General features: G+C 39.5%; 1 protein-coding gene across 3 annotated transcripts in view; it reads right to left on the bottom strand.

Annotated features, from left to right (window-relative positions):
* Nucleotides 1-24777, bottom strand: part of ST8SIA5 (ST8 alpha-N-acetyl-neuraminide alpha-2,8-sialyltransferase 5) — a 130156-nt gene extending 105379 nt beyond the window's left edge. For all 3 annotated transcript variants that reach the window (XM_027868728.1, XM_027868727.1, XM_027868726.1), the window contains exon 1: nucleotides 24647-24777. In XM_027868728.1, coding sequence (XP_027724529.1) covers nucleotides 24647-24777 — 131 coding nt within the window. The remainder of the gene's footprint in view (nucleotides 1-24646) is intronic.
* Between the last annotated feature and the right edge of the window lie 185 nt (nucleotides 24778-24962).

Raw genomic sequence — 24962 nt, forward strand, 5'->3', positions numbered from 1 at the left:
AGAAGTAAGTGTAAAGTAGAAACAGTGATTCAGCTTTATAAAGGCACAGATTTCAGCTCCAAAGGAGGATTTCCTTAACAACCAGCCCTGTGCACAAACACAATGGGAGGTCTCAGGAGGTGGTAGATTTCCCAATGCTGTGGGTTTTATTAAGAGACTGGATGACCATTTGCCAGGGATGGGGCAGAGGGGATTTCTGTTCAAGTGCATGCTGGACCAGATAGTGTCCAAGCTCCCCACTGCTCAGAGATCCCGTGATCCTCTGGGTATGCATCAAATTCCCACCACTTCTGCCCTGCCCAAAATCACTGGAGATTTGGTGTAAAAACTACCATAGGAGGTTAATCTAGCACCAGGCCCCTCTTGCTCCCAGCTTTTGGCATATTTTAGATACCCCCAAACCCTACCTCCAGTGACTTGCTCTAAACTTGGAATTGGGGGAGCCAGCCTCTTCCTCTCGCCCACCCTTCTCACCCCCCCAGCTTCAGCTTTTCACACCCAAATGAAAGAGGAAATGCCACAGCAGCTGTGAAAGACTCTCAGTGGTGGTTTATGGAAGTAATTACCAGGTTCTGAGTGTTCCTTGCCAGTTCTTGCTCCTGACTCACTATCTGACTCAGAATTATTATTTTTTTCTATAGAGGAAAAAAAAGTATGTGTGCTTTTTTTTTTCTCATTGAGCTTATGGAAGAGCCTAGGGAAAGGGAGGAGATGGAGATGGTTTAATTAATTCAAGCACAAATTTGGTGGCCAGCACAGGGAGGAGTACCCTCCACTCAGTACAACAGGAAAGATTCCTTGAGACTCAGCCAGGATGGGACCACTCTGAAGGAAGAAAAGGAAAAGGAGAGACTCAATTCAAGTGTTTAAGTGGATGAGAGACTTTCAATACTTTCCATTCCTCCTCTAAAGTTCTCCTCATCATGGCAGGCGAGCCTGGGTTTTCTGGTTTATATCACCAGGACACAACCTCTGGCAGATCCTGTCAACCTAGAAAGGCTTCACTCATGGACCCAGTGACTGACTATTCATCTGTTGTCCAAGGACCAGTCTACTTAAGTTCAGAAAGGTTCATTGGGTAGAGGTTGACCACCAGGCCATTTTTTTTTTTTAATCAAAACTAATCACAAAGTCTACTGAAGCACCGGTGATCATGATTTGCATCCCTGAAGGGAGAATCCACAAAGATGAAAACAGAGATCCCAGAAGTATTGATAAGAAGGACTATAATCTAGACCCCTTTGCAAGGAGATAAGACTAAGGTCCTTCTCTGAATGGTGATCTAGAGGTGAGATTCAGGAAACTGGGTTCAAAGTCCTGGTTCTTTGGACCTCATTTTCCTCATCTACCAAAAAAGGGGTGTTGGGATAAATGTCTTCCAGCTCGAAATTATTCTATGAACTTGAGAGCGACTTTGGAAGGCGCTGCTGGTCAGAGCTCTGCGTGTACTCTTGCCTGAGACCAGAGAGGTGAGGGATGGCAGGAGGTGAGGACCCAGAGAGAACTGAGAAACATTAACAAAGATAAGGCTCTGAGGTTCAGGGGGTAAAAAAGAAAAGACATACCTTATGGAATTTTTCATAAAAAGTACTGGAAGTTGGGGGGCAAGGGATGAGAGGGAACAGCCGGGAGGAGAGAAGTGTCATCTAAAACCATGGAATGAGCCAAGGCATTGTAAAGACTCCACTAGAAAACCTTGGCAAATTAACTCAATGAGTCTCTTTCCTGGTCTCCCTGCCTCCAATCTCTTCCCCCTCCAGTCCTTCCTACACATTGTAGAATGTGTCCGAAGTGGTCAGTAAAGACCTCTTGGCTACAACGATGACAATATTAGACTTTTTTCAAGGTTGAGATGTAGAGAGGTACACAGTAGAGGGTGCACTGGACTTATAATAAGGAAAATCTAAGGGGGAAGCTGAGAAGCACTCAAGAAATGAGATTCTGAAGACACCAAAAAAATTATTTTGATAAGGAGGACAAAAAGGAATTGCCTAAGACCAAAGTGGACAAAAAGGGAGTTCTTCAACCAGCTCAGATTCTTAAAGGACAAATGCAGAATGAAACAAGCAAAAAACTTAGAAGGAATACAAAATGGTAATATGGTCCTCTAAGACTAGTGTCAGACACACTAAAGCCCAGAGCGAGTCTGACAATGTTCTTGTTATCCAAGAACAACAAAAAGAGGTTATTCAGCTCTGCTGGGGTCAAGAAGAGAAACAAAGAGGGGACTGGACTGCTTGCTGCTGCTCAGAGTGGACAGTATGAGGATGATAAATGATGGTGAGAAAGCTTAACTGCTTAACTCTGGCTTTGCTTTTGTTGTCCTTTCCAACCATTACAAAAGTGCTACCTTCGATGTCCCATCATGACATGGAGATAATTCTGGGTTCTCCAAGGCTATTCCAGTGGGGTACAAGGTGCAGATTCTACCATTCTGGAAAGGTTTTAAGGACTGATTATGTCTAATGTCTCAAGACTAGCCTAGTGAAGTATGGAAAGGCTCCTCACCAGTTGGATGGCCACTAGATAATGCCTTCTTTGGCCGTGGCAACCCATGAAACAAACAAACAAACAAAAAAAGAATGAATGAATAAGCATTTATTTTATTAAGCACTTAATATTATGCAAAGCACTGTACTAAGCCCTCAGGATACAAATAGAAAAAATAGCCCCTAATCTCAAGTAGCTCACATTCTAACAGAAATAACAACATATACAGAAGATTTAAGCTGTAAGTCAGGGAAAGATTCCATGGTCCTTAGACAGCTAGGTGGTATAGTGGATAGAGGGCAATCACTTAACCTTTGTCTCAGTTTTCTTATCTATAAAATGCGGGTAATGGCACCAGGGTTGTTGTGAGGATCAAATGAAGTAATATTTGTAAAGTTCTTTACAAACCTTGAAGCACTATATAAATACTGGCTATTATTATGACTATTATAGAATAGCCTTCAGTTCTATGTACCTCCAAGGCCTTCTTCCATGACAGTGGCAAAAAGCCAGAGAAGGGAGCAGAGGATGCTAAGAATCACTGTTTTTAGACCATTATCCTGTTAACACTCTAAATGAAAGAGCCTTCTTCAAGGACCAAAAAGGTTAAGATCTTCAATTCATGAACACTTAAAAATTTTGATCATTGTTCTTCAGTGTAATTGGTTTCATTTGCAATCCGAGGTATTTTATTTTATGCATTTAAAAGCATTATTCTGAAAAGGGATCAATGGGCTTCTACCAGCCTTCTAAAGGGGTCCAGGACACAAAAGGTTAAGAACTCCTGAGGAATTGAATCATAAATACCAGCATTCTCACTATAAATGAAACCACAAGTTATAAACACATTGCAGATAAACAGAAGCATGGCTCAGGAGTTCTCCTTGGATTGTCAAATAAAAGAGCTAGTTTCACTATGCACTCAAAAGTGCTGATAAGAATAATTTAGGAGGTCATTTGATCATCTCTCCCACTTGCAGTGCAAATGATAAGCCAATGCAAAAAGACCACCATAAAGATAATTTAGTTTATATACTATAATCTGTTGTAGGAGATGAGGAGGAAGAAAATTCTGTAAAGAATTCAGCAAGATACTCTGAATTAATTCAATATATAATTTGATTTTCAGTGACCTTTGGTATTAAAATGGACATGGGGAAAGTGGTAGAAAAATATATTGAAAAATATGGCTCAGGAGGAAGAAATTAAAAAGGTCAGAGGCTTGTGGAGTACATGGAAGTGATACCACTTCCAAATACTAATATTGAATGCTTATACTGAAGTATTCTTCAGGAAGCACAGGATGTGACAAAGTAGCAGATAATACAACAAAAGACATACAAATTGTATTTTAATTTTTTAAAAAATGATTAATGACTTATCTGAGAATCAATTTCTTTTTTTGTTGAGGTAATTGGGATTAAGTGATGTTGCTTAGCAAGTGTCTGAGGTCGGATCGCAACTGAAGTCCTCCTGATTCAAGGACCAGTGCTCTAGCCACTGTACCATCTAGCTGCCTCATTTTCGACTCAGTTATCTGTATCATTGACTCCCAAGAACAAAGGCCCAAATCAACACCAAATCAGAAAAATAAAAATGAGGAGAAAATAAATTAGGTTATTAAAACTGCTTCCCTCCACAACCCAGCTCCCACCTACCTTTCCAGGCTTATTTCCTATAACTCATCTTCATATACTCTCCATCCTAGTTAAACTGGCCTACTAGTTGTTTCCCTACAGGATAGTCCATCTCTCGACCTCATGCCTTTGTACAGGCAGTTTCCCTCATACCTGGGACGCCCTGGCTTTCACCCCCACCCCTTGGCGTTTTCTGCTTACTCACTTGCTTCCTTCCCAACACATTTCAGGTGCCACTTCCTCCATGAGGTCCTTCAAGATACCTCTAGTTGTTAATACTCTCACCCTCTCAAAATTGTACTGCATTATTTTGCATACGCTTTTGTGTGCAGGTTGCATCCCCCAGGAAAGTGTTAAAACTTGAGAGTTGGGACTGTTTCATTTTTGTCTTTGTATTCTCACCTCCTAGAATGTTGCCTGGCACACAGTAAGCTTAATAAATATTTGTTGAGTTTAATTGAACCTGACCTGTTTAATAATAATAATAGATAATATTTACATGAGGGAAGCTATGATACAGTGGATAGAGCATTAAGCTTGGAGTCAGAAAGACTCATCTTTCTGAGTTCAAATCTGGCCTCAGACACCTACTACCTGTGTGACCTTGGGCAAGTCATTTAATCCTGTTTGCTTCAGTTTCCTCATATGAAAAATGAGCTGGAGAAGGAAATGGTAAACCACTCTATTATCTTTGCCAAGAAAACCCCAAATGGGGTCAGGAAGTGTCAAATACAACGGAAAAAACCTACAATAACATTTACACAGTTCTTACTACATACCAGTCACTGTGCTAAGTGCTTTCAATTATCTTATTTGATCCTTACAACAACCCAGGGAGGTAGGTGCTTTATTATTATCCTCATTTTACAGATGAGGAAACTGAGACAAATAGCAGTTAAGTGACTTACTCAAAGTCACACAGCTAGTAAGTGTCTGAGGCCAAATTTGAACTCAGGTCTTCCTGCCTCCAGGCCTGGCGTTCTATCCACTAGATCACTGTGTCTATTGTATGTGACTGTCATAAAAGCAAAGAGAAAGAAGAACATTTCTTCTCTCCTTTTTAGCATGAGTAAATGCCATCTTAGAAACTGGCCTCCATTCCATCAAAAAAGAGGAGTCATATATATTTCTTGAAACAAGTGCACTTCTAGGGCTATATCCCAAAGAGGTGATACAAATGCAAAAAGGACCCACATGTACAAAAATATTCACAGCAGCTCTTTTTGTGGTGGCAAAGAATTGGAGGATGCCCATCAATTGGGGAATGGCTGAGCAAGTTGTGGTATATGAATGTGATGGAATACTGTTGTGCAATAGGAAATGATGAATAGGTTGACTTCAGAAAAACCTGGAAAGACTTATATGGTCTGATGCTGAGTGAAGTGAGCAGAACCAAGAGAACGTTGTACACAATAACAGCCACTTTGTGTGATGACTAATATTGATAAACTTAACCCTTCCCAGCAATACAAGGATCTAAGACATCTCCAAAGGCCTCGTGATAGAAAATGCTGTCCCCATCCAAAGAAAAGAACTATGGAATTTGAATGCAGATCGAAGTATACTATTTGCTATTTTTTTCTTTTCTGTTGAGTTTTGTTTCCTCTTTCTGGTGGTTCCTCCTATTGGTTTTAATTCTTACTTACAACATCACTAATGTGAAAATATGTTTAAAAGGAATGTATGTATATAGCCTATATCAGATTGTACGCCATCTTGGGGAGGGTGGTGGGAAGAAAGGGGGAGAAAAATTTTAAACTCAAAAGCATATGGAAGTGATTGTTGATAAATCAAAATAAATTAATTAAAAAAAGAAAAAAAAAGAAAGAAACAAGTGCCCAAATCCTGCTTGCCCTGGTCCTCACTGCTAAGCTAATAAGCAGATAGTCTTGTCATAGGCTAAATAATAATAACGTTACACAATGAGAGCAAATGTAGATCAGTTTGCATGTCAGGTGAATGCAAAGAGAATTACTTGTTTTTCCTTTAAAAAAATGTATATATATATAAACATATATATTTAGGTATGTGTGTATATGTGTGTGTGTGTGTGTGTGTGTGTGTGTGTGTGTGTGTGTGTGTATAATCTCCTTCAAGCTCTGATCAGGGAGATTTCTTTCTTAAAGAATTTTGTGCTCCTGAATAAAAGTTTCTGCTGACCTGTCTTCAAGAGCACAAGCTATGGTCATTTACCACAACACTATAAATAAGCATTCATTTGATTGCTGAACAAATAATGACATATGAATATAATGAAATACTATTGTGCCATAAGAAATGATGAAAGGGGAGGTTTCAAAGAAGTAACATGTTCAGTATTCTAGACTTTATGAGAGTCATAAACAATCAGCATCTGAGCTGATGCAAAGAGAAGTAAGCAAAGCCAGGAGAACAATTTATAAAACAACAACAATGTCATAAAGGAAAACAACTTTGAAAGATTTCATATAACCATGATTCCAGAGGACCCAAGCTGAAACATGCTATCCAACTCCTATTCGAGAGGTGATGGATTTAAGATACAGAACGAGACATATATTTTTGGACATGGCCAATGGGAGAATCTGCTTTGTTTGACTATGCATATTTGTCACAAAAGATTTATTTTTCTTTTTTTTTAGTGGGGGGAGGAACCTTAAAAGGAGAGAAAATAATTTTCTGTTAACTGTAAAAAATTAAAAATTTAAAAATATATATAATAATACAAAATAAGATATATAATATGTAATAAAATGACTCCCAAATAATATGATAATAATAATAACATCAAATGCCTACCACCACCCCCAAAAGCATTGATTTGTTGAAGAAAAATGTAGTCTTAAAGACTCTCTTCTCCTTCCCATAAATGTTAAAAATCAAAACAACAGAGTTAATTTTGCTCACTTATCCTTTGATTATTAATATCAAACAAAGAACAAAACAGGGAGACATGTCATTGCTATGTCAATAGGCATTTATCAAGCATTGTGCTAAGAGCTGGGGATACAAAGAAAGGCAAAAGATATAGCTGTTTGCATGTTGTTTGCTCCATTAGATTGTGAGCTCCTTGAGCCACTAGAGTTGATGGGGGGTGGGGCAGTCAACTCTGTGCTTTAGGAAGATGAATTTGATAGATGAGTGGAGGATGGACTGGAGTGGGGCAAGACGAACACCCAGCAGGCCATTGCCATAGTCTAGACGTAAAGTGAGGAAGGCTTGCACCAGGACGGTGGCAGTGTCAGAGGAGAAAAGGGGAAATATGTGAGAGATGTTAACGAAAAAAAAGTCAACAGAACTTGGCAACAGAATGGATTGGAGGGATGAGACAGAATGAGGAGTCAGATGACACCTAGGTCATGAGGCTAGATGACTAGGAGGGTGGTGGAACTTTCAACAACATTAGAGAAGTTTGGAAAGGCAAGAATTTTGGGGGAAAGTTTTCAAGTTCAGTTTTGGACATGTTAAACTTAAGATGCCTATAGGAGATATAGTCTGAAATGTCTAGTCAGCAGTAGGAAATAAGAATCTAGAGATCAGGTGTTAGAGCTGTATAAGTAGATCTGAGAATCATCAGCATAGAGATGACAATTGAAACCATAGGAGCTGGTCAATAGCATAGAGGGAGAAAAGAAAGGGCCCACGATGCCAACAAAGAGGTCAAATGGAGACCAGACTCCCTATACATGGGGTCCTCTACATGCCTCCTTTAGTGGGTGACATTTGCCAAGTGCAGCAAGCCCTGGAACACTGCACAGTCTCCATAATGAAATTCACAGCCACCTGAGAGTTCTAATATCCACATAAGAAAAAGTAAGTGAGTGAATGAAGAATACTTTAAGCCTATGTAGAGCTAGTCTGTCAATACATGTATCTTGGACAGATACTTCAGGACAACGAACTGGGCCTAGAATTCAAAAGGAAGAAGAGCAGCACATAGTGCCCTTGGAAAACTGTGGAGCACCTTCCAGGACCCCAGCCTTCTCCCTGAAACAAAAACTCAACTACTAACACCAATGGTCTTCCAGTGATGCTTTACAGCTATGAATTGTGAAATACCAGAGCCTTCAAAGAGTCAAAAAATGTGGGCCACCCAAAAGGCAATGGAGGGATGCATAGTACACGTAAATCACCTGCGGAATATCACCAACAACAAAAAACATGCATGAAGAAGCAAAGAGTATTAATATACTCTCAATAGCAAAGAATACTATCGTGCTATTAATATCAAAGAGAGTGACCAATCATGTAGCAAGAGGTAACAGATGGCTAAGATGGATACCCCGCGTGCTGTGCTGGTACCCATATAATGTTGAGACCTAAAGTAACGTCCCTCAACATGTTGGGTATTCTAGACTTTATGAGAGTCATAAACAATAGTCACACAGGATGAGAGAATGTGAACAGGCTGTGATCTGCATCGTTTGAGAGAAAATCCATGTCAGTGAGATTAGAGATCTATTAGAAGTAGTACAGTGTATTTCTCTTCCTAGGAGAACAGTCTTTGAACCAGAGAGGAGAGGACAGAAATGGTTAGTGGTGAATGGAGACACAACATAAGGTAGGAAATGGTCAAATAGCTTCTAATTACCTTCAATGAGGACAACTGACCAGACCTGAAAGAACTATGAGATAGGGTTCTGAAAAAGCTGGAATACATTACTGCTAAACCTCTGTCAACGATCTTTGAAAGATCATTGGAGATGCCCAAAGAGTTATAAAATTGTCATATCCTTTGACCCAGCAATACCACTATTATGTTTGTTTTCTAAGATGATCTGGGTAAAAGGAAAAGAAGCCATATGTTCTAAAATATTTATAGCAGTTCTCTTTGTGGTGGCAAAGAACTGGAAATTGAAGGGATGCCCTTCAATTGGGGAATGGCTAAACAAGTTGTGGTATATAATTGTGATGTAATACTACTGTGCTGTAAGAAATGATGAGCTGATTGACTTTAGAAAAACATAGAAGGACTTGCATGAAATAATGAAGAGTGAAATGAGCAGAACTAAGTGAATATTGTATATGGTAACAACAATATTGTTCAAATGACAACTGTGAAGGGCTAAGTTATTCTGAGAATTATAAATACTCAAATCAACTACAAAGGACACATGAAGGAAGACGCTATCTACTTCCAGAGAAAGAACTGATAAACAAAAGCATGCATAGTATGGTTTTACATGAATGTGTGTGTGTATAATTATGTCAAATGGTGACCTTCTCTAGTGCCATATGGTGAGGGAAGGAGGGAGAGAGTTTAGAACTTAAAACTGTAGCCAAAAATGCAAATGTAACAAAAAAAAATTTAATTTAACTTAAAAAAAGAAAGGTCATGGAGAATGAGAGAGGTGGCACAAGTCTGAAGGAGATCAGAAGTTGTCCCAATTTTCACAAAAGGGAAACAGCTAGGTAGAGCCCACAAACTCTAGACCCCTAAGTTTGATTCCTCTTCCCGGTGAAATTTTAGAATACATTATTAAAAGAATGATTTATCATCATTTATAAAATGAAGCAGGTCATTAAATGAGAGCATGGTTGTAGGATTAATATACTTACACTTCAGAAAAGCATTTGACAAAATTTCTTCTGCCATTCTTGTGAATAAGGTGAAGACATTAAAGCTAGAGATTGCCCAATTTGGCGGATTTGGAGCTGGTTGAATAACTAGACCCAAGGAGTAGTCACTAATGGGAGACTGTCAAATTCGAGGAAAGTTTCTAGAAGAGTGACACAGAGACATGTCACTGGTCCTGTACTGATCATCATTTTTATCTGTGACTTTGATGAAAGAAGAAATGGCATGCTTGTCAGATTTTCAGATGACACAGAAATTGGCAAGATTGCTACCACATAGGAAGTCAGAGTTCAGATATGAAAAGATCTTAATAGACTAGAATGATGGACTGAATCAAGGAGATTGAAATTAATAGAGACAATTACAAAGTTCTACATTCCTATCTAAAAATTCAACTTCACACTGACAGGATGGGGCAGAAATGGCTAATGTCAGCAGTGTGATAACCAAACAGCTAATACCATTCTAGGTTGCAGTGACATGCAGAGTCCAGAAGGAGGGAGAGAACAGGTCTGCTACAGTCTGTCTTTGTCAGGATACAGCTGGTGTACTTCATTCAACTCTGGGAACCACAGATTTAGAAAACACTCGACCAAAATGAAGAATATCCAGAAGAAAGTAACTGAGATAGCAAGAGGATAAGAGAACAAACCCTGCAAGTCTCAACCAAAAGAAATGGTGATGTTTAACCTAGAGAAGAGAAGACTTTGGGGGAATATAATGGTACCTTCAAGGCAATTCAAAGGACTGTTAATATGGAAAGGGGATTAGGCCTGGACTGTTTAACACAAGAGGCAGACCCAGAAGCACTTTTTTTGTGGAAGTAAAGAATTGGAAACAAAATAGTTGTTCACCAATGGAGTAAAGGCTAATCAAATTGTGGTGCATGAAAATAATGGAATATTACTATGCTATAAGAAATTACAGATATGGGGGGAATTTGGGGAAGATGGCTGAGTAGGTCAGAAATTTCCAAGCTCTCCAGATTTCCTCCACAAACAAGACAAAATAGAGACTCAGGATGAACATAGAGTGGCAAAAATAAACAAAAGTTGGGGCAGAGCAATGGTCCTCCAAGGACAACTGGAGAAGATCTGAGGAAAGACCCCAGGGATGGAGATTTGGCCTGAGTGAAGTGCAAACACCTCCAGATTATCTCCACTGAAACAACAAACCACAAGCCCTGGGGGCAGCTGGGTTGGGACCTCAGCCACAGGAATTCTCACCTCACAGACAGTGTGGGGAGGGGGGTCAGATATCTGAGTAGGGGAAGGTTGAAGGATCCTCTGCAGCTGAGGAATGCCAGGCCTACCTGTGCTGCCTAGAGGAGGTCACAAACTACAGGTAAGAAGAAACTAACAGCGCCTGCTGAGCACAGAAACAGCGGGGCAGGGATGCTGCTGGCTGTGGGCACTTATAGGAGAGCTGAGTTCCTGGCTCCAGTTCCAGGCCAGAGGGGAGAACTGAAGGTTACAGCCACTGGAGGTCTTCAAGGAGCAAGAACTTTTCTAGCATAGTGTGGCTGGAGGCCCTAGGTGTGGCTTGGAGGGGGAAAGGAGTGACTAAGTTGGACCCTGGACAAAGTTCAGAAGATAACAGTAAGAAGGACCTGAGACCAGAGGCACCATCCCCCACATCCTCAGACTAGATGTGTTTATAACAAGCTGCTAAAAATTAAGAAACAAAAATAAAAATGAGTAAGCAAAGGAGAAAGAACCCAATCATAGACAGCTACTATGAATATAGAGAAGACTTGGGTGCATTTTCAGAGGAGGATATTGAAGCAAAAAGGTCTCTCCTATCCCAAAGATAACGTCAAATGGTCACATGCCCAAAAAGAGTTCTTAGAAGAACTTTAAAAAGAATTTAAAAATCAAATAAGAGAGATTGAGGAAAAATTGGAAAAGAGCAATCCAAAAAAAACAAGGAAAGTATGAAAAGAAAGTCAACCAACTGGAAAAAGAGATCCAGAATCTTAAGGAAGAAAACCAACTCCTTAAAAACTAGAATTGGGTAAGGGGAAGTGAATGACATTATAGGATGCCAAGAAATAATAAAATAAAATAAAAAAGAATGAAAAAATAGAAAAGAATGTGAAACCTCTCATAAGAAAAATAACTGATCTGAAGAACAGATCAAGAAGAGAAAATGAGAATCATAGGATTACCTGAAAGCTATGATCAAAAAAAAAAAAGAATCTTGATCTAATATTATAAGAAATAATTAAAGAAAATTGCCCTGAAATTTCAGAACAAGAAGGGAAAGTAAAAAGGGAAAGTAAAAATAGAAAAAAATCCACTGATCACCACGTGTAAGAGATCCCAGGATGAACACCTACAGGAATATCATAGTCAAATTTCAAAACCCAAAGCTTAAGAAGAAAATATTATGAGCAACAAGAAAAAAAAATTCAAATACTGTGGAGCAACAATTAAAATTACACAAGATCTAGAAGCTGCTACACTAAAAGAGCACAGGTCTAGGAACACCATATATTGAAGAGCAAAAGAACTGGGATTGCAGCCAAAAATAACTTACCCAGCAAAGCTAAGTACAATCCTGAACCAAAAAAAAAATGAACATTCAATGACTTGACAGGTGTTCAAGTTTTTACCACAAAAAGACCAGAATATAATAGAAAATTTGACATAGAAGATCCAGGATAAATATGAGGTAAACATCAAAGATCAATTACAAGGGATTCAATAAGGACAAATTGTTTATTTTTTATATGCGGAAGTGTAAACCATATTCTTAAGACTGTCATTAGTAATCAGGTAGTTTGAAAGAAAAATTGAGATGAACTGAGTGTGATGTGATTTTCAAAAGCAAAATTGCATAGGAAAGGGTTAAAAAAGCAATTATCTCATACAAATGAGATGTAAGAGGAAGAACTGATACAGAGGAATCAGGTGGGGGTGGAGGGCTGGTATTGCTGAAAACCTACTCATCAGATCTGAGTTAAAGAGGTAACAACATATACATCTAGAAGAGCATAAAAGTGTTTTAAATTTATAAAGAAATAAGAGAGTGAGGAAACAGAATAAGGGAGGAGGGTTGGAAGGATGTGTAGCTTAAGATTTAGGAGGCTTGATGGAGAAGAAAAAGGAGGGACCCTTAGAGGAATAGGTAGAACAAGGAAAAGAAGGGTTAGGGGAGAGCATAAGGGAGAGATTCTTTAAAAGGGTGTGGAATAGGGAGGTAGTGGATAGAAGTAAACTAAAGAAGGGATAGGGTCAAAAGAGAGTCTGAGAAGGACAATAGTGAGGAAAATAAGATGGAGGGAAATACACAAATAGCAATTATAACTTTGAATGTGAATGGGATGAATTCACCCATAAAACAGAAATGGATAGCAGAATGGATTAAAGATCAGAATCTGACAATATTCTGCTTACAAGAAACACATTTAAAAATGAGAGATACACACAGAGTTAAAATAAAGGGTTGGAGTAGAATGTACTACACCCCAGTAAATACAAAAAATAGCAGGAGTAGCAATCATGATACCAAAGTCAAAGCTAAAATAGATTTAATTAAAAGAGATAAAGAACTACATTATGATAAAAGGTACCATAAATGATGAAGCAATATTAATACTAAACTTACATGCGCCAAATATCATAGCATCTAAATTTTTAAAAGAAAATTAAATGAATAACAGGTGGAAATAGATAGTAGTACTGTAATAGTGGAGGACTTTAATCTTCCTCTCTCAGAACTAGATAAATCTAACCAAAAAATAAATAAGAAATAAATTAAGGAAGTGAATAGAATTTTAGATAAGATAGATATCTAGAGATAACTGAATGGAATTAGAAAGGAATACACCTTTTTCTCAGAGGTACACGGTACCTTTACAAAGATTGACCATATATTAAGGCACAAAAATTTTGTAGCCAAAAGCAGAAAAGCAGAAATATTAAATGCTTCCTTTACAGACCAGAATGCAATAAAAATTATATTTAATAATGGACCATGAAAACAGAAAAAAACTAATTGGAGACTAAACAACCTAATCTTAAAGAATGTATAGACTAGAGAACAAATAATAGAAACAATCAGTAATTTCATTAAACAAAATGGCAATAATGAAACAACTTATCAAAACCTATGGGATACAGAAAAGCAGTAATCAGAGGAAAATTTATATCTCTAAACACTTATATCAATAAAAAAAAAAGAGAGAAAGAGCAAACCAATGAACTGGGGATGCAATTAAAAAAAAACTAGAAAAAGAATGAATTAAAAATCCCTAATTAAACACTAAATTTTAGGAACTCCTAAACAAAGATGCCTACTGTCACCAATATTATTCAGTTTTGTATTGGAAATTCTAGCAATAGCAAACAAGAGAAGAAAAAGAAATAGGAGGAATCAGAATAGGGAGTGAGATATTAAAACTATCTCTTTCTGCATATGGTATGATAATATACTTGGAAAATCCTAAAGATTCAACTAAAAAGATAATTGAAATAATTAATAATTTCAGCAAAGTAGCAGGATATAAAATAAACCCACATAAATCATCATCATTCCTATATATCACCAACAGGATCCTGCAGGAAGAGATGGCTAGAGATATCCCATTTAAAATAACTCTAGACAGTATAAAATACCTGGGAATACACCTACCAAAACAAACCCAGGATCTATATGAACAAAACCATAAAAAATTTTGTATACAACTACAATCAGATTTAAATAAATGGTGAAATATTAATTGTTCATAGGTAGGCAAGGCCAATATTACAAAAATGACAATTTTACCCAAATTAATCTATATATTCAATGCCATCTCGATCAAATTATCAAAAACTTATTTTACAGAGCTAGAAAAAAAATAACAAAATTCATTTGGAAGAATCAAAGATCAAGAATATAAAAGGAACTAATAGGAAAAAATGTAAAGGAATGAGGTTTAACAGTACCAGATCTTAAACTACATTATAAAGCAGTGATTATCAAAACTATCTGGCACTGGCTAAGAAACAGGTAGATCAGTGGAACAGAGTAGACATACAATCTATAGCAGCAAACAAATATAGTAACCCAGTGTCTGACAAGTATAAAGACTTAAGTTTTAGAAATAAGAATTCATTATTTGGTTAAAAAAAATTGTTGGGAAAGCAGTCTGGCAGAAATTGGGCATAGACCAACATTTTATACCATTGCCAAGATAAGGTCAAAATGGAAACATGACCTAGATATAAATGGAGATATTACAAGAAAATTTGAAGAATATGGAACATACTACCTATCAGACCTATGGATTGGTGAACAATTTATGAACAAACAGGAGAGAGTGTGTTGTGAGATGTAAAATAGATAATTTTGAGCACATTAAATTAAAAAGGTGTGGTACAAATAAAAGAAATATAGCCAAGATTAGAAGGAAAGCTGAAAACTGGAGGGAGGGGGATTTCTAGACAGTTTCTTAGGTAAAGGTCTCATATCTCATATAAAGAACTTTGTCAAATCTATAAGAATGTGAGTAGGGACAGCTAGATGGTACAATGGATAGAGCACCAGTTCTGGAGTCAGGAGGGCGTGAGTTCAAATCTAGCCTCAGACACTTGACACTTACTAGCCGTGTGACCCTAGGCAGGTCACCTAACCTGATTGCCTCATTGAGTTGATTCATTCCTCAATCGACAAATGGTCAAAGAATATGAACAACCAGTTTTCCAATGAAGAAATCAAAACAATTTATAGTCTTTTGAAAAAAATGCTCTAAATCTATTGATTAGAAAAATGCAAATTAAAACAACCATGAGATATCATTTTACACCTATAAGATTGGTTAAAATGGCAGAAGAGGAAAATGACAGATGTTGGAGGAGATGTGGAAAAATTAGGACCTTAATTATTGTTGGTGTTTCTGAGAGCTGATCCAACCATTTTGGAGAGAGATCTGGAATTATGCACAAAGAGTTATTAAACTGCCTATATACCCTTTGATACCACTATACCTTTGCAATACCACTATACCTTTGCAATACCACTATTAATTCTGTTTCCCAAGATGATTAGGGAAAATGGAAAAGAATCTACATGTTCTAAAATATTTATGGCAGCTCTATTTGTGTTGGCAAAGAACTGGAAATTGTGGGGATGCCCATCAATTGGGAAATGGCTAAACAAATTGTGGTATATGTTCATGATGGAATATTACTCTCCTATAAGAAAGGATGAGCTCAATGATTTTAGAAAAGCATGGAGAGACCCCCATGAAATAATGAAGAGTGAAATGAGCAGAACCAAGAGCACATTGTATACAATAACAGCAGTATTGTTTTTAAAAAGAACTTTGAGCAACCAGGTCATTCTATTATAAATACCCAAATTAATCACAAAGCTCCTATGAAGGAAGATGCTATTTGAATCCAGAGAAAGAATATATATATTCTTACATATATACATATATAATACATATGTACATATATACATGCACACATGTATACATATTTATGTATATATGTGTGTGTATACGTATACGTGTGTGTGTGTGTGGTGTGTGTATGTACACACACAGATTTGTCTCTAAGAGTAATCATCTCAAGTCCAGCAGCGGGGGAGAGGAAAAAAAGAAATTCACATGATAACTTTGTGTATATTTGAAAGGAATAGCAAGTTGTACATAATAGATGTGCAACTTCAGGTGCAATCCTCTGTTTTTCTATCTCACTTTATTATGGAAATGCTTGTTTTATTTCTTAAGTTCAGAATAAAATAAATAAAATTAAAAAAAGAAATTACAAACATGATGAATACAGAGAAGAATAAAAAGATTTATACGAACTGATATAGAGTGAAGTAAGCAGAACCATGAAAACAGTATACATAATGACTACAACAATGTAAATAGAAAAAATCCAAAACAATCAAAATTGAATATTGTAACATTATAATGAATACCCATGACCCCAAAAAAGAGATATGAGAAGACACCTCACTTCAGTGCTTTATAGAGGTGGATGGGTCCATGGGTATAGAACCTTAGATATATTTTCAAATTCTCTGTCTATGTAATGATTTGTTTTGCTTGGTTTTTTTCCCCTCTTATTCCTCTTTTTCCTTCTTCTTCCAAAAAAAGTATATTATATGAAAATGGCTCTCTAGTAAGGAGGGAAAAGAATACTAGGAAAAAATTAGGCAGTGTAAAATAAAATATATGATTAACAATTCATTTTTAAAGGAAGTCAGAGAGGCAGTATTAGGAAAGGAAAATGGTCTAACAATCAGGACTGGACAAAAGTGGAATATGTTGCCCAGGAAAGTTATAGGTTTTCCTTCACTAGAGGTCTTCAACAAGAGGATGGATGAACCACTTGTTGAGGACATTATAAAGGGCTCATTAGTCAGGTATGAGTTGGACAAAGAGGCTTTGAGGTCCCTTCCAAATCATTCATTCAGTGTAACAGTGTCAGAAGTCAATGGTATCAGTCTTTTTTCTTCATTTTTCCATTTTCTGTTATTTTCATTTGAGTACTAATAAACGAATGTGGTTTTGCTTCTGGAGGTTTATGTCTGGGTTGGGGGAGGGGGAGAGAAAAGGGAAAAGAAGTGATGATAGTAATAATATATAACTATAAAAGAGGGCCCAGAAAGTCCATTTGTCTCTCCCAGAAGTTCTCAAAGTGTGATCTGGGGACCTGAGTTCTCCAAGATCCTTTCAGGGGATCCGTGAAGTCAAAATTATTTTTATAATAATACTATGATTGTTTTCCTTTCTAATCCATTAAATATTGACAGATATAACCTACATAAACAAAAGCTCTTGGTGGGATGTAGTCCTCAATAATTCTTAAGAGTACAAAGGGGTCAGGGGCAGTTAGGTGGTGCAGTGGATAGAGCTCCAGCCTCGGAGTCAGGAGGACCCGAGTTCAAATCCAGTCTCAGACACTTGACACTTACTAGCTGTGTGACCCTGGGCAAGTCACTTAACCCTGTTTGCCTCACCAAAAAAAAAAAAAAAAAGAGTATAAAGGGGTCCTGAGACCAAAAAGTTTGAGAATCACTAGTCTATGCTGATCCAAAGTAAAAGTTGAAGACTTCATTTAGAACTCAAAATCTTATAAAAGTGAATGTCAAAAACTAAGGAATAAATAAATTTATATTTTTAAAAAAAAATAAAGGAAGTTGAGGACCTTGTAGAGGATCTGGGCTATTTGATGATGTTGACAACAGAGGCGGTGTGGGAAAGGAGTATGCTCAATTCAGTGGCTGGCTTAGGTGCTTCCTGGGGTAAAATCATTTGATATCTTTATACTTTAGGTTGCTATAATAAAAAAAAATGGGAGTAATAATACACTATAATTCTACACTATAGGACAATAGTGAGGAAAGCTCCTCAAAGTCTATAAAGAACTAACTTCACAGCAATCTTCCACATAGGTACTACCGCCCCCATTTTACAAATGAAGGAGCTGAGGGTCAGAGAGCATCAGAAGAGGCATTCAAACTTAAGACTTTTGACTCCAAGGCCAGTACCCTTTCTACTATATTACCTCTTCCTCAGATGTTAGGCTCAAATGGAACAGTCCCACTGTGGTGACCTAAGGCCCCTGAACCAGGTAAGAGTATGTATAGGGTTTCATGCCCCTATAGTACTTTTGCATACAAACCAATCCCAAAGGTACCCACTAAACTAGGGAGCCATAACTTCTTATTCACCATGTGGTTATTTCTCTGTTTTAGCTTCCTGGGACATTTGCAATCCCTCTCAGAGACAGGTAGTTAAGCACTAGCCTCAAGCAATTTTGAATGCACTGGTTATATTGTAAGAATAGAGCATTTGACTTTACAGCTATAAGGGACCTTAGAGATAGTCTGGTCCAATAGTACCAAAACTAAATCCAAAAGGGGGCTAATGATCCATACGCAAGGATTCCTACAGGCCACATATTGACTTAGCTTAAAATGTGATGCTATCTGTATTTTGTTGTATTTTTATTTATTTTGTTAAATATTTCCCAAATGGCTCACACTACACTTGGGAATGCTGTGTTGGGACCCAAATTTGATACTTCTGGTCTAGTCCAATTGTCTCAAAATAGATGAGAAAACTGAGGCTCCAGAGGTAAAATGACATTCCCATGGTCCCAGGGCAAGTTAAAGGGTAGCTATAGGACTGGAATCTAGGGCTGCTGATTTCTAAGCCAGTGTTCTCTCCAATACACCACACAGAAATTAAGTTAAAAAGCAGCCACTCCAGGCCTTCTTTCCCTCACTCCTGAGGGCAGCTTTGTGTCCAGCCTTTTCACCTTCAGACTCTATCCTCTAATCTAGCCAGCACATTCCATTCATTTCAAAGTCTCACTTCCACCAGGTCATTCTCTGCTTGAGAAATTCCAGGGGCTCCCCACTGCTCACCATACAAAATCCAAACCCCTCTGCAGGATTTTAAAGGCCTTTTATACTCTGTGCCTACCGAATCTACCCATCTTCATCTCCCGTTCTTCCCAACACACTCTGCTCCTCTCAGGCCAGCCTCATTGCCCCCTGAACATGCCATTCCCACCAGTGTGCCTTGGTTTGTACTACATTCCTTCCTGGAATGTTCTTTCTCCTCCCATCTGCCTGGCAATCCAACTATTTCCTAAAATTTGCCATCTCTCCTCAGTCAGTTTCCTCACAGCCCCCAAATATGCTGTACTCATTCCCACAGCCCCAGTGTGCTTACACCATTCCACCGACTTATCACACTCTTCTTCCTCTCCTCTATCTATCCAAATCCTACTCACCTTTCAAGGCCTACTTTTTCCAGGAAACTTTCCCTAACTCCTCTAATCTGTACCATTCACCCTCTCTCTTAATCTAAGAGGCAGGCCAACAGAATAGTGGGTGTAGTGGAATGAGCACTGGTCTCAGAAAGAGACTTTAGTTTGAACCAGTAACATTATTAACCTCTTTGAGCCTCAGTTACTTCATCTGTAAAATACAGCATCACTTATACCATCTACCCCACAGGGTTGTTGTAAGGCAAGTCCTTGTAAGCGCTGAAATTACTCACTTAAGAAACACCATAATCTGTATGATTCAATTTTGTATTGTTGACTAGCTGTTGCACACATTTGTCTCACCTCCCTTTAACAAACCTCCCTAAAGATCCTTGAGGACAGGGTTTATGTCTCTTCTGATCTTTTTACCCCAGGTTAAGGCAAAAAATAGGCAATCAATAAAAATGGGTTGGTAGTAGATAGAGTACTTGACCTAGGGCCAAGAAGACCCCTGATGGTCAGGTTATCACAATGGACGACTAGAGGTTTCGGTGCCCAGAAGTTCTCTTCCAACCATCTTTCTTAGGTATGGAATCCTGTGGAATCCATGAAACCACTTCACACTTTACTAGCTGTATGACCCTGGGCTTACCCTCTCTTAGGTTACATTCTAAGGGAGGGAAGCTACATACACATTCTATTTTGGACTAGGCCTGTCTGATGCAGATGAGTTGTTGTTCAGTCATATCCGACTCTAGACATTGCACCACCTAGCGGCTCCAAGATGCAGTTGCAATGTAGTAGAAAGGGTCAAGATTTGGCGTCAGCAAACCTCTGTCACTTATTAACTGTGAGAGTGTGGGCAGGTTACTTCATTAGTTTCAGTTTTCCCATGTGTAAAATGGGGATAATAATATCGATATTACCTCTTTCCTGAGGAGCAGGTAGGAGAATGTGTGTAAAGATACTTTGTAATCAGTAAAGTGCAATCTATATATAGGTGAGTGAGGAGGAGGAGGAAGAGGAGGGAGAAGCTCCCATTCATCCATAGGTAGGACACAGCATGCCCCAATCTGTTTCTCCAGTGGTGGGGCTAACTGTTCACACCCTCTTGGTCATTTCCCTTTTAACCAATGGAGTATGTTTGAGAGCCATTAATGGTCGGGATGCTTTCAGAGTGCTATCCCTGAAAGCTCATGCTGTTCCCTAATTTACAACAATGGAAGCAGTTTAGAAGCATGAAGAATTGGGCTTAACATCCCCCTCTCTCCACAGGTCTAACTTTGTCATTGAACAAGTGCAAGTGACTTGTGACTTGAAATAAATGGCCCTGAGAGCTTGGAACTTTAAAACAATGAGAGCGTTTAATAGAATGACACCAAACAAGCTCAAGATTAAAGAATCAATCAATCATTCTGACAATAGGCAATTATTAAGTACCTACTATGCGCCAGATACTCTTCTAAGCACTGGGGATATAAAAACAAAAATGAAACTACTAGGGGAAACAGCATGATTTTAAAAAATGTCTATATAAAGTAACTACAAGGTAATGGGGCAAAAGGAGGATGGAGAACTGTCACTAGCTACTGAGAGGATCAGAAAATGCTTTATGTAGGAAATGGCACTTAAACTGAACTTTAAAAGAAACTAGGGATTCTAAAAGGTAGAGATGAGGAGGGAATGCATTTCCACACAGGGAGGACTCACTGCCTGGGCAAGTAGACCAGTTTGACTGGGCAATAGAGTGCATGAAGGGGCCTAATGCATAATAAGTCTGGAAAGGTAGTTATGAATGACAACTGGAGTAGTCTATGTTTTATCTGAGAGGCAATAGGGAGCCACTGGACCTTTTTGAGCAGGAGAGTGACGTGGTCAGACTCATACCTAAGAAATATATATCACTTTGGCAGTTACATGGAGAATGGATTAGAGAGAGAAAGACACAAACTCTTGGGATTTCCAAAGAGGACCGAAATAAACTAAGAACTAAGGATCTGAGACTCCTGGATGGGACTATTGCTATACTCCTTCCCACTGGGAAGTATCTGTTTCTAATCCATCTCACACACACACACATACACACACCTAGACTCACCTTTCTAAAACAGTGATTTCCTCACATCATTCTTCCACTCAAGAAACCAAAAAGGCTCCTGATTGACCACTACATCCACTCCCTAGCTTTTCAGACCCTCCACAGTCTAATCCTACCCAATATTTCCAGCCTTATCTTCCCCTGCACTCCAGCACACAGACTTGGCCTCAGACGTGCAGGCCTCCTCACTTCACTGGCCCACCTATCTCATATTTATTTCTGCCTCCGCCTCTGTGCAGGCTATCCAACCTCATTTCCTGCCTATCGTTTTCTCTTCCAAGGTACCTGTGATTTCCCACAGCTGAGAACTTGGAACAATCTTCTTCCTCTTATCTGACTACTCAAATATTACTCATCCTTCAAGACCCATTTCAAGTCTAAACTCCTTCCCATCCTAACGATTCTGCCCAGTGACTTCTTTCTCTGAGCTCCCTCGTGTAGTCAGTACTTCTCAGGAAGCTTAGCCTGCTAACCTCTCCTCTTGAACTTGGACGTCTAACTCTCAAATGCATTTACCTCATAATGTTATATATATACAATTACATGTGTATTAGAGTCTTATCTCCCCACTGGACTAAGTCCCCCATGAGTTCCTGAAGACTTTGTATCTCATCTAACTAGTGCTCTGTCTATGGTAGACATTTAATAGATGATACACTACACCATATAGCACTTAATTATTTGTTAATTGTTTCATGTGTGTATGACTTGTCTCCCAGACAGGTCTGATAGATGTAGATATCTCCCCAAACCCTAGAACTGGGCATATAATACATTCTCAGTACATGACTGCTCCAATTGTCCCAAAGCACTGTAGGAAGATCCAAGAACAGGAACAAGAATGATTTAAGGAGTCAGGCAGGCATCGGGGTACATACATCCTGCTAGGAGGAGTTAGCTCTTTAAGATGAGGTCATCCTGACCCAATGAAACCAACAACAGTAAGTAATAATGAGTTTGGTTTGCTTCTGTGTAGAGCCCTATGTCCCCTACACTGCTCCAATATCACATCACAGAAGCTTTCTGGGAATGCTGCCTACTTTCCCCTCCTCACCTCTCCCCAGTCCCCCCCAACCCCATCCCCTAGCTCCAAGAGAACAATATGACTAGCAGACAGCCACGTGGCAGGCTTGAGCCCTTAGGCCTTCCTGATAAGATGTCCTGACCCAGAAGGCTGACTACAGGGAGGCAAGCACCACTAGGGGTGGGGGGAAGGACAGGGAGGAACACAAACCATCAAAACCTATGGCTAATGAGAGGAAATCCGGAAAATTGATTTGAACTATTGAGAACCAGGCTGTCCTTGTGGGGAGGAGAGAGTGAGGACTCAGCCGGAGATGACAGCAGTAACACAAGAGCAGTACTAAGGTTTCCAACACCCTCCCAGGCTCTAGGCTGAACTGCCCTTCCAAACCACTAGTCTAATGCAGGTCTGATCAGCTGCTGACTCTCAGGGGAAGAAAATGCCCTTGAAGGTCATGTCACCTCCTGAGGGCTAGCTGCAGATCTAGGCACACTGGATAGGCACCTCTGACCTAGGTTTGAGTCCTAGCCCTTCTATTTACCATCTATGACACATAAGTTTATTTCTCTGTGTCTCAGTTTCCTCAACTGTAAAGTGAGGAGGTTGGACTTATCTTCAAAGTTCCTTCCCGGTCTAAATTCTCTCATCTGGTACCTGTGATTTCACATAGCTGAGAGAGCTATTTTAAAATGATAGCTGTTCAGTTTGCAGCACTTTAAATGCCCTCCTCCCTCCACATCAACCAGTTCTGGCTTCTTGGGGGTGGGGAAGAGGGGGAAATGTACGGTCAAGGGGGAGGGAAGGACAGCTCTCTCCTCAGAAAAGTGAGAAAGGGATATTTAAATACAAAGGAAAATGCTGGAAAAACTCAAACTACTAGGGGAGTAAGCTTGTGGGGTGAGGTGAAGGAAGAAGCAGGTCTAGCAGCATGGGAAAAGATGGTTGAGTTGTAGACCAAGACAAATGTGGTTCGGAATAGTAACTTCAGCTTGGGACTGCCCTGCTGCGGGCTCTGTACTTTAGCAAGCAGAAATAAACAGAAGCTTTTTCCAACCCTCAGAGAGGCAGAGGCAGAAAGAAGAAGAATGTTTAAGTGTATAAGTGATCATTTTTCCATAGATTTTCCAGGTCCTACTTTCTGGGGATATTTCTGTTCATGTGAAAAGGATTTGTTGTGAGAAACAAGGGCTGACAGTTCTCATTGCATTCTCCCTGGCTCATGACAAAAACCAATCTAAAGGTAGGATCATAGATCTAGGGCTGGAAAGGACCTTGGCATCCATCTAATACAAGCCCTTCGTTTTACAGATGAGGAAACTGAGGCCCAGGCAGGTTAAATGACTTGTCAGTATCACAAGAATCAAAGGTAGGATTTGAACCCAGGTCCTCTGACTCCAGAGTGCTCTTTCCGCTGTCCCAGAACAGAGTAAACTGTGGTGGGGTATTTTTTGTTTTTGTTTTTGTTTTTTTATATGACAAAATCCAGTGACAGGTAAAATATAAATTCAGCTTCACTCTTGTATCCTCTCCTCCCCATCCTCCACACCACTCCACTACGAAAACCTCATTTTCCCAAGCCCCCCAAGTTGAACATTGCTCAAATTCACCGAACAAGAAGCTCCCCAGGGAATTTGACCTACACCTCCCCCAAGGGAGCCTCCAGAAGTAACTCTAGAGTTAGGTAGGGAGTGAAGGTCCCTGAAACCGAGGCCAGAGTTCTCAATTTCGACTCTTGCCACTGACCCTCAACATTCAAATGGATTTCTAATCAGCTAAAATTGATGTGAGCATTCAAGGTTCTCCCTCTAGGGAGACGCAAGGCAGGCTATGAATATTGTTCTCCCGTATCACGGGAGACCCAACGCCCTTTAAAGGGGTCCTCACTCATCCGAGATCCCTGACTTCTCAGATAGCTGCATTTATCTGGGCTGCCACGGAAACTTAATGCTGCTCGGTACCCCCTGTCAAAAAGGTGAGGAGGGGAGCGGTACACATCATTTTAAAAAAGCCAGAGAAATGAAGCCCCGTCCCCGGAGCAGCAACCGTAGGGTGAGCTCCCGCTGACTCCTCCGGCCCGTCCCCCAGCCCCAGCCTCAGCCCCGCGTTCGACTTTCTGACCTCCTGATGTAGTTTCGGCCATATAGGATTTGTTGCAGCAAGGTCACCACGGCAAAGGCGCAGATGAAGATGAAGAACAAAGTTCGATTCCCGAGTAAATCCCGGTTGGCCGAGGGGTCGGCGTAGCCCATCCTGACCCGGGGTGATAGGGCAGGCAACTGAGTTCGGCGAGGGCTCAGCGCTGCGAGCCCTGGGGCCCAGCTCTCACTGGCAAGGGGCAAGCGCTCCTACCTCCAGCCCCTGGCCGAGGCAGCCTAGCACCCGATGCCCCATCGTGCAGCCTCCCTCCTCCTCCTCCTCCTCCTCCTCCTCCTCC

The sequence above is a fragment of the Vombatus ursinus genome, unplaced genomic scaffold (assembly GCF_900497805.2).
Source record: "Vombatus ursinus unplaced genomic scaffold, bare-nosed wombat genome assembly UNPS02014791.1, whole genome shotgun sequence".
Classification (NCBI taxonomy): Eukaryota; Metazoa; Chordata; class Mammalia; order Diprotodontia; family Vombatidae; genus Vombatus; species Vombatus ursinus.